Consider the following 10,857-nt stretch of genomic DNA (forward strand, 5'->3'; position numbering starts at 1 on the left):
GATCCCTAGCCACAAGGGCCACATCTAACTCCCTCTTAAATATAGCCAATGAACTGGCCTCAACTCCCTTCTGTGGCAGAGAGTTCCACAGATTCACCACTCTCTGTGTGTTCACCACTATCTGCATGTTCCTTCCCATTCAAAAGTGTTGCGTCTATGTTCCGTTGTGTAAAGTTGTGGCTGTGTTTGGCAGGCTCGATTAGAATACACACGGGACCAGTTCCAAATCCGCGAGAACGATTTCCTGACATTCGACGCCATGAGGCACGCGGCTCAGTGTGTGGGGCGTGTCATTCGAGGGAAAACTGATTATGGATTAATGATCTTTGCAGACAAGGTAATGTGAGACGTCCAAGTTATGCCGAATATGTCAGAAGCAGTGACTGAGATTCACCTGGAATGTGCCCAAATTACTTTAAAACAGTGCTGGCGTAACTCAGCGGGACAGGCAGCATCTCTGGAGAGAAGGAACGGGTGAACTTTTGGGTCGAGACCCTTCTTCAAACCCATTCCTTCTCTCCAGAGACGCTGCCTGTCCCGCTGAGTTACTCCAGCATTTTGTGTCTACGATTTAAACCAGCATCTCTGCAGCTCTTTCCTACCCAAGTTACTTTAGTTTAGTTTAGAAATACAGCGTGAAAAACAGGCCCTTCGGCCCAACGAGTCCAGCGCACCCCCACACTAATACTATCCTACACACGCTGGGACAATTAACAGGGGCCAATTAGCCTGCAAACCCGCACGTCTTTGGAGTGTGGGAGGAAACCGTAGCACCCGGATAAAACCCACGCAGGTCACGGGGAGAACGTGCAAACTCTGTACAGACAGCGCCCGTAGTCAGGATCAAATCGGGGTCTACATAGAAACATAGCAACATAGAAAATAGGTGCAGGAGTAGGCCATTCGGCCCTTCGATCCAGCACCGCCATTCATTGTGATCATGGCTGATCATCCAGAATCAGTACCCCGTTCCTGCCTTCTCCCTACATCCCTTGATTCCTTTAGCCCAAAGAGCTACATCTAATGCCCCTGTCCTACTTAGGAAACCTGAACGGAAACCTCTGGAGACTTTGCGCCCCACCCAAGGTTTCCGTGGAGGTTGCCGGAGGTTGCAGGTAGTGGAAGCAGGTAGGGAGACTGACAAAAACCTCCGGGAACCTCACGGAAACCTTGGGTGGGGCGCAAAGTCTCCAGAGGTTTCCGTAAGGTGACAAGAGTTATCTTCCTGTACTTCTTGTCTCTGGGCAGCGCTACGCACGAGCGGACAAGCGGGGAAAGCTGCCTCGATGGATCCAGGAGCACCTCACCGACAGCAACCTCAACCTGACTGTGGACGAGGCCATCCAGATCGCCAAGCACTTCCTGCGCCAGATGGCACAGCCGTTCCGTAAGGTCAGCTCCACACCCCCCTCCCTTCATCCCTTGTCCAGTTGGAAATGGTACAGAGAAGATGGTAGGTAGACAAAAAAGCTGGAGAAACTCAGCGGGTGCAGCAGCATCTATGGAGCGAAGGGAATAGGCAACGTTTCGTGTCGACGCCCCCTGTCCCGCTGAGTTATGCCCCTGTCCCACTTAGGAAACCTGAACGGAAACCTCTGCAGACTTTGCGCCCCACCCAAGGTTTCCGTGCGGTTCCCGGAGGTTGCAGGTGGTTGCCGGAGGCTGCAGGCAGTGGAAGCAGGTAGGGAGACTGACAAAAAACCTCCGGGAACCTCACGGAAACCTTGGGTGGGGCGCAAAGTCTCCAGAGGTTTCCGTTCAGGTTTCCTAAGTGGGACAGGGTCATTAGGGAACAGCGTTTTGTGTGTAATAGGCAACGTTTCGTGCCGAAACCCGGAAGGAAATAGGCAACGTTTCGGGCCGAAACCCGGAAGGGTTTCGGCCCGAAACGTTGCCTATTTCCTTAGCTCCATAGATGCTGCTGCACCCGCTGAGTTTCTCCAGCACTTTTTGTCTATTCAATATGATCATGGCTGATCATCCAACTCAGTATCCCATCCCTGCCTTCTCTCCATACCCTCTGATCCCTTTAGCCACAAGGGCCACATCTAACTCCCTCTTAAATATAGCCAATGAACTGTGTGGCCTCGACTACCTTCTGTGGCAGAGAATTCCACAGATTCACCACTCTCTGTGTGAAAAATATTTTTCTCATCTCGGTCCTAAAAGATTTCCCCCTTATCCTTAATCTGTGACCCCTTGTTCTGGACTTTCCCAACATCGGGAACAATCTTCCTGCATGTAGCCTGTCCAACCCCTTAAGAATTTTGTAAGTTTCTATAAGATCCCCCCTCAATCTTCTAATTTCTAGCGAGTACAAGCCGAGTCTATCCAGTCTTTCTTCATATGAAAGTCCTGACATCCCAGGAATCAGACTGGTGAACCTTCTCTGTACACCCTCCTATGGCAAGAATGTCCTTCCTCAGATTGGGAGACCAAAACTGCACGCACTACTCCAGGTGTGGTCTCACCAAGACCCTGTACAACTGCAGTAGAACCTCCCTGCTCCTATACTCAAATCCTCTTGCTATGAATGGATTTCATCTAGATGTGGTCAAGTTGGAAAGGGTAGAGAGGTATGGCACAGAATGTTGGAGTAACTCAGCGGGACAGGCAGCTTCTCTGGAGAGAAGGGATGGGTGACGTTTCGGGTGGAGACCCTTCTTCAGACCGAGAGTTGGGAGGAGGGAAACGAGAGATATAGAGGGACATGTTGAGAGATAATGAACAAATAAATGAAAGATATGCAAAAAAGTACCAATGATAAAGGAAACGGGCCATTGTTAGTTGTTTGCTGGGTGAGAACGAGAAGCTGGTGTGGCTTGGGTGGGGGAGGGGGAATGCCGGGGCTAGTTGAAGTTAGAGAAATCAATATTCATACCACTGGGGTGTAAGCTAGGAAATAGAAACATACATAGAAAATAGATGCAGGAGTAGAGGCCATTCGGCCCTTCGAGCCTGCACCATTCGCCATTCAATATGATCATGGCTGATCATCCAACTCAGTATCCTGTACCTGCCTTCTCTCCATACCCCCTGATCCCCTTAGCCACAAGGGCCACATCTAAATCCCTCTTAAATATAGCCAATGAACTGTGGCCTCAACTACTCTCTGTGGCAGAGAGTTTTAGAGATTCACCACTCTCTGTGTGAAAAAAGTTCTTCTCATCTCGGTTTTAAAGGATTTCCCCCCTTATCCTTAAGCTGTGGCCCCTTGTCCTGGACTTCCCCAACATCGGGAACAATCTTCCTGCATCTAGCCTGTCCAACCCCTTAAGAATTTTGTAAGTTTCTATAATATCCCCTCTCAATCTCCTAAATTCTAGAGAGTATAAACCAAGTTTTACATATTTACATTTACACCAAGCCAATTTGTCTACAAAACCCGCAATAACGTCTTTGGAGTGTGGGAGGAAACCGGAGCACCCGGAGAAAAACCCACGCAGGTTATGGGGAGAACGTGCAAACTCCGTACAGACAGCACCCGTGGTCGGGATGGATCCCGGGTCTCTGGCGCTGTGAGGCAGCAGCTCTACCCGCTGCACCACCGTGCCGCACTAATGCTTCTCTCCTGTTTCCACCTTCAGGAGGATCAGCTTGGGCTGTCGTTGCTGTCACTGGAGCAGCTGGAATCCGAGGAGATAATGAGCAGGATTCACGAGATCTCTCATCAAGTGTGAGGCCAGAACGGACAAGATTCCCGGCCCTGTTACGCTGCACTGCGTAAGTGGAGACTGTCCCGGCTGCCAGCATCTCTCCATCCTAGACTCACACAGTGTGGAAACAGGCCCTTCGGCCCAACCTGCCCACACCGGCCAACATGTCCCAGCTACACTAGTCCCACCTGCCCGCATTTGGTCCATATCCCTCCAAACCTGTCCTATCCATGTCCTAACTGTTTCTTAAATGTTGTGATAGTCCCAGCCTCAACTACCTCCTCTGGCAGCTCGTTCCATACACCCATGTGTGAAAAAGTTACCCCTCAGATTCCTATTAAATCTTTCTCCCTTCAACTTAAACCTATGTCCTCTGGTCCTCGATTCCCCGACTCTGGGCAAGAGACTCTTACACCTTGCACCAGGGGACATTTGCCTGAGAGGCCAGGCAGTGGCCAGTGTCCGGTGGTCAGTGTAGGAGGGTGAATTGTCTGCGGGCATTCTCTGGACACTGCCACTGTCCCGACATGATAACGATTCACTGCGATAGAACTTTATTGATCACAGGAGGGAAATTGATCTGCCAACGGTCATAAAAACACAAGCTACATTAAACGTGACATTAAGGTGACGAGTGGAAAGGATTGAGGAGGGGGGGTGGGGGGAGTTAGTCTCAGTCTACCCCACGACAGAAGGGGGGGGGCTCCTCCAGTTACCCAGCGATTCTGAGATTATTTACACCCCGACACAGGTAGATGTTCCATCGACTGGTGGTTGGACCGGCTGATCAGCAGTGGTGTCGGGGGGAGCTAAACTGAGGCGTTTGTGGGGTACATGTCCACTGGGGTACATGCCGCAGTGCCACAGCTACACCAGCAGGGAGCAGCGTTCATGCAGTTCCCACTGGAATATTGAAATAAAGTATAAATGCTGACAAACTGCAGGATGTAAACGCTCATCACACCCCGCCCCACCCCCCCCACACCCCCCCCCCCCCTCCTCTCCATCCCACCCCCACCCCACCCACCCCCCACCACCTCTTCCCCCTCCTCTCCTACCCCCCCTCCACCCCCCACCCCCCCCACACTCCTCCCCCCTCCCCAACTCTTACCCCTACTACTGCACCCCACCCCCACACCCCCCCACACTCCTCTCCCCCCCCCCTCTCCACCCCTAACCCCTCTTCCCCCCCCCCACACCCACCCCACCCCCCACTCTACCCCCCACACTCCTCTTCCCCCCCCCTCCTCCTCTCCACTCCTAACCCCATCCCCCACTCCCACACTCCTCTCCCTCCCCCCACCTCTTTCTTCATCCCCTCCCCCCCCTCTCCACCCCCTTCCCTACTCCTCTCCACCTCTCCCCTCCCCCCTCCTCCCCTACTCCACCCCACACTCCTCTCCCCCCCCCCCCCCCTTCTCCATCCCCTCCACCCCCCCCCTCTCCACCCCCCCCCTTCCCCTCCTCTCCCTGCTGGTGTAGTCGAGGATCTGCAGTTCCTTCCCACACGCCTTGCGTCTTTTGTCTCAAGACATATCCCTGCAACAAGAGGCTGTGCCACCGGGTGGTGCAGAATGGCCGCATTGCTGACCATCACCACCACTGACCCATCACAAGAACAGCCCCAGACCACAGACACTGACCTTCACTGGAGAACAGCCCCAGACCACAGACAATGCCAACTGTGGCAAAACTTTGAAGACTAATTGGGCAACACAGCTCCAGAGACCCGGGTTCGATCCTGACTGCGGTTGCTGTCTGTACGGAGTTTGCACGTTCTCCCCGTGGGTTTTCTCCGGGTGCTCCAGTTTCCTCCCACACTCCAAAGCCGTGCAGGTTTGTAGATTAATTGGCTTCGGTAAAGATTGTAAATAGTCCCCAGTGTGTGTAGGATAGTGTTAGTGTGCGGGGATCGCTGGTCGGCACGGAATCAGTGGGCTGAAGGGCCTGTTTCCACGCTGTAACTCTGAACTAAAGTAAACTAGAAGCCTGGCACTATCTACCGTGAATAGCTGTTGACGTCAGGTCAATGGTTAAACTGAAATCTGAGCTGAGTAGAGTTTTGTTCATCAATTAACACAAATGGAGTAAATGCTGGCAATGGGAATGGTATGATCTCACTGAAACAGGCTTAGGGATAAGTGTCTTGTTTAGTGTTCCTAGCTCAACTCGCTCCAAGGCGCTGCCATGCAATGCAACACTATGTTACACCCTCCTCAAAGATAGACACAGAGTGCTGGAGTAACTCAGCGGGTCAGGCAGCATCTGTGGAGAACAGGGATAGGTGACGTTTCACAGAGTGCTGGAGTAACTCAGATAGGTGACGTTTCACAGCGTGCTGGAGTAACTCAGGGGTCAGCAGCATCTGTGGAGAACATGGATAGGTGACGTTTCACAGAGTGCTGGAGTAACTCAGCGGGTGCAGCAGCATCTATGGAGCTAAGGAAATAGGCAACGTTTCGGGCCGAAACCCTTCCGGGTTTCGGCCCGAAACGTTGCCTATTTCCAGAAGGATTTCGGCCCGAAACATTGCCTATTGAGAGAAGGAACGGGTGACATTTGGGGTCAAGACTCTTCCTCCTCTGTTCTCTAACTTCATCACATTTCTTGGAGCTGACAGATGCTGGATATTTTCCCAAGTAATGGTCACCGCTTCTCTCTCTCAAGTTCAAATTCACATTCATTGTTCCATGCACCCCTTGAGTTTCCATACTGTCATACGAATGAAAATAACACAATACACAATAGAATTGTGGTTGAATGACAAAACTTAAATAACAATCAAACTTTCCCCTCTGCCACATGTGAATTCCTTGCCTCCCCAATGTACACAAATAGCAGTAACCTGCAGCGCTGACTAGAATAGAATAGAATAGTTTCTTTATTGTCATTGTAACATGGACCATGTACAACGAAATTTAAAATGTCAGCCAGTCAGTGCAGCATTCAAACATTTCTAAAAGCTAACGATACATACACGGTAAAATAATAAAGATAAACAACTAAATAAATATCACGAACACAGCACGCATGTCACAAAGTACTTTGGCCCACACCGGCCAACATGTCCCAGCTACGCTAGTCCCACCTGCCCGCGTTTGGCCCATATCCCTCCAAACCTGTCATTCAAGTCTCCAGCCCTTGGAGCTTGCTCATGGGTTGGACACCACTCAATATCAAAATGGGTCTGTGGAATTTGGAAATTTGAATTAATATCTGGAATCACATAGAAACATAGAAATTAGGTGCAGGAGTAGAGGCCATTTGGCCCTTCGAGCCTGCACCATTCGCCATTCAATGTGATCATGGCTGATCATCCAACTCAGTATCCCGTACCTGCCTTCTCTCCATACCCCCTGATCCCCTTAGCCACAAGGGCCACATCTAACTCCCTCTTAAATATAGCCAATTAACTGTGGCCTCGACTACCCTCTGTGGCAGAGAGTTCCAGAGATTCACCACTCTCTGTGTGAAAAAAGTTCTTTTCATCTCGGTTTTAAAGGATTTCCCCCTTATCCTTAAGCTGTGACCCCTTGTCCTGGACTTCCCTAACATCGGGTACAAAGTTTCCTGCATCTAGCCTGTCCACCCCCTTAAGAATTTTGTAAGTTTCTATAAGATCCCCTCTCAATCTCCTAAATTCTAGAGAGTATAAACCAAGTCTATCCAGTCTTTCTTCATAAGACAGTCCTGACATCCCAGGAATCAGTCTGGTGAACCTTCACTGAGGCAGCAAGCTTGGTTTAGTTTAGAGATACAGCGTGGAAACAGGCCCTTCGGCCCACCGAGTCCATGCCGACCAGCGATCCCCGATTCAACCAAATAGGCCAATAATCAATAATCATGTTATGCATGAGCGCCGTAAATCAAAGGAGCAGAATGAGGCCGTTCGGCCCATCGAGTCTACTCCACCATTCTATCATGGCTGATCTATCTCTCCCTCCTAACCCCATTCTCCTGCCTTCTCCCCATAACCCCTGACACCCAACTAATCTGTCAATCCCTGTCTTTAAAATACCACTCTTGGCCTCAGCCGTTGGAGGCAACGAATTCCGCAGATTCACCACCTTCTGACTAAAGAAATGCTTCCCCTTCAATAAATTTGTTTTAAATATAGAGATACAGCATGGAAACAGGCCCTTCAGCCCACCGAGCCTGCACCAACATGCGATCACCACACACTAACACTATCCTACACACATTAGGGACAATTTTACAATTACACCAGGCCAGAAAGGGGCTGAAGACTGAGAAAGGGTCTGAAGAAGGGTGTCGACCAGAAACACCACCCATTCCTTCTCTCCAGAGACGCCCCCTGTCCCGCTGAGTGATGCCCCTGTCCCACTTAGGAAACCTGAACGGAAACCTCTGGAGACTTTGCGCCCCACCCAAGGTTTGTTTCCGTGCGGTTCCCGGAGGTTGCAGGTGGTTGCCGGAGGTTGCAGGTAGTGGAAGCAGGTAGGGAGACTGACAAAAACCTCCGGGAACCGCACGGAAACCTTGGGTGGGGCGCAAAGTCTCCAGAGGTTTCCGTTCAGGTTTCCTAAGTGGGACAGGGTCATTACTCCAGCGTTTTGTGTTTATCGCAGCCTGGAGGTTTCTAGATCATCAACATTACCACATCCCCCAGTGTGTGGATTTGGATGCTGTTGCTATGGGAGCCACCGTTCAACAAAAGCAAACCTTCCCTCGCCCCCAACCTCCCCCACCCACCCTCTCCAGCCTCCCTCCCTTCACTCAATGAGAACTCAGACTCCTTGCATTCAGTAAAGCATGTTGGTGAATCATCTACTTAGTGAGGATTCCATTCCATACTGTGTCCATCATACAGACATGTTGGTCAGCAGCCCAACTTTTATTTACACAAGAAGACATCTTAGAATACAGCTTTTTTTTAAACCGTAACCAATTTTTATGAAGCCACAAATCCTCAGAAGTTACGCTAAACAGTTTACGGCAACTTGTGGGGTTTATTTTGCTCCCCATTTTAATAGACACCAGGTACAAAGTTCTGAAAAGTTTCACGTTTAGATTCACCTTGCCATTTTTTTTATTTTTTTTTAATCATTTAAAAATAAATTGGATAGTTATATGGACGGGAAAGGTATGGAGGGTTATGGTCTGAATGCAGGTATATGGGACTAGGGGAGAATACGTGTTCAGCACGGACTAGAAGGGTCGAGATGGCCTGTTTCCGTGCTGTAATTGTTATATGGTTAATTCACAAACAAAGCCAACTTCCACCCTTCAAACGGACGGTCCCAAAAATAGACTCGTGATTTTAAAGACAAAGTCCAGAACCATTGGCCTTAAACACACAGTTTAACAATAAGGGGTCGGCCATTTAGGACTGAGATGAGGAAAAGCTTTTTCACCCAGAGAGTTGCGAATCTGTGGAATTCTCTGCCACAGAAGGCAGTGGAGGCCGATTCACTGGATGTTTTCAAGAGAGGGTTAGAAATATAGACAATAGGTTCAGGAGTAGAGGCCATTCGGCCCTTCTAGCCTGCACCATTCACCATTCAATATGATCATGGCTGATCATCCAACTCAGTATCCCGTCCCTGCCTTCTCTCCATACCCCCCCGATCCCTTTAGCCACAAGGGCCACATCTAACTCCCTCTTAAATATAAGCAATGAACTGTGGCCTCAACTACTTTCTGTGGCAGAGAATTCCACAGATTCACCACTCTCTGTGTGAAAAGTTAGATTTAGCTCTTGGGGCTAACGGAATCAAGGGATATGGGGAGGAGGAACGGGGTTGTGGATGATCAGCCATGATCACATTGGGATGAATGACCCACTCCTGCAACTATTTTCTCTGTTTCTATGTTATTAAACCTGCATCTTGAATGGCAGTGCTGGCTCGAAGGGCCGAACGGCCTCCTACTGCACATATTTTCTCTGTTATCAAGAGAAAGGCAGCTTCTTAGCGCAGTGGAGCGGTGCTGTGAGCAGCGAGCTTTGTGGCTGAATAAAAGCTGCCACCACGACTCTAGTCGATACCATTGACCCGGGGTGTGTGAACTTTGACATCCTCTCTTTGCTTAGCTGGTCAGTGAATATCTGCTGGGGGCAGATATTGTTCAGGGCTGCCCCACAAACAAGCGAGGTGTTAAGTATTGAAAGCCGCTGGGCCGCTGCAAGTCTAGACGCATTGTGAGACGGAATGGGCGATCGAGTGTGTGTGAGCGGGGACATTGTCAGTGTGACTCGAGTCAGCCTTTCAAATGAAAACCTTTCACTGAATTCACTTAGTTAGAGCGACAGACTACATTGTACTTGTAAATTCAATAAGTAATTCAGAAGAAACTTTCACCGAGAGAACAGGAAGATAGTTCAGCCTGGTGGTAGAGGTGCTGCCAGAGACCCGGGTTCAATCCTGACCACCGGTGCTGTCTGTGCGGAGTTTGCACGTTCTCCCCGTGAAACGCGTGGGTTTTCTCCGGTTTCCCCCCACACGCCAAAGATTCTGTCAATTGTAAATTGTTCCAGGTGGGTGTAGGATGGTGTTAGTGTGCAGGGATCGCTGGTCGGCACGGACTTGATGGGCCGAAGGGCCTGTTTCCGCGCTGTATCTCTAAACTAAACTAATGGACGGTAAACCTTGTCGTATCTCCATGGTCCCGATTATTTTCAAGCCCCATCAGCCAGAGGTGATAGTGCCGGCTCCACACCTGACCTCACCTGACACTGAGTGACTTCAGGTCGATGGCTGCTTGGACTCTCTCTCCTCCTCTCTCACTCATTCTCTCCCTCTCTCTTTGTCCTTTCTCCCTGTCCCCCCTGCTTGCTTGCATCTTGCAATTCCCCCTCTCCCTCCTTCCCCCTCCCCTCCCCCTCTCCCTCCTTCCCCCCCGCTCCCCCTCCCTTTCCTCCCCTCTCCCCCCTTCCCCCCTCCCCCCCCCCCCTCCCCACTCCCCCTCTCCCTCCTTCCCCCCTCTCCCTTCTTCCCCCTCTCCCTCTCCCTCCTTCCCCCCCTCCCCTCTCTCCCTCCCCCCCTCTCCCCTCCTTCACCTCCCCCCTCCCCTCCTTCCCCCTCTCCCTCCTTCCCCCCCTCTCCCCTCCTTCCCCCTCTCCCTCCTCCTTCCCCCCCTCCCCTTCCCCCTCCCCCCTCTCCTACCTCTCTCCCTCTCCCTCTCTCTCTCCTGCCCCCCCTCTCCTCCTCTCCCTCTCCCTCCTTCCCCCTCTCCCTCCTTC

General features: G+C 50.9%; 1 protein-coding gene across 1 annotated transcript in view; it reads left to right on the forward strand.

Annotated features, from left to right (window-relative positions):
* The window catches only part of ercc2 (excision repair cross-complementation group 2), a 32,295-nt gene extending 28,517 nt beyond the window's left edge, over positions 1–3,778 (forward strand). The window contains exons 22-24 of the mRNA XM_055663560.1: positions 194–337; positions 1,249–1,392; positions 3,588–3,778. Of these exons, the coding sequence (XP_055519535.1) occupies positions 194–337; positions 1,249–1,392; positions 3,588–3,680 (381 nt within the window). The 3' untranslated portion in view covers positions 3,681–3,778. The remainder of the gene's footprint in view (positions 1–193; positions 338–1,248; positions 1,393–3,587) is intronic.
* Positions 3,779–10,857: the final 7,079 nt, after the last annotated feature.

This window comes from Leucoraja erinacea, chromosome 38 (genome assembly GCF_028641065.1).
Source record: "Leucoraja erinacea ecotype New England chromosome 38, Leri_hhj_1, whole genome shotgun sequence".
NCBI classification, from domain to species: domain Eukaryota; kingdom Metazoa; phylum Chordata; class Chondrichthyes; order Rajiformes; family Rajidae; genus Leucoraja; species Leucoraja erinaceus.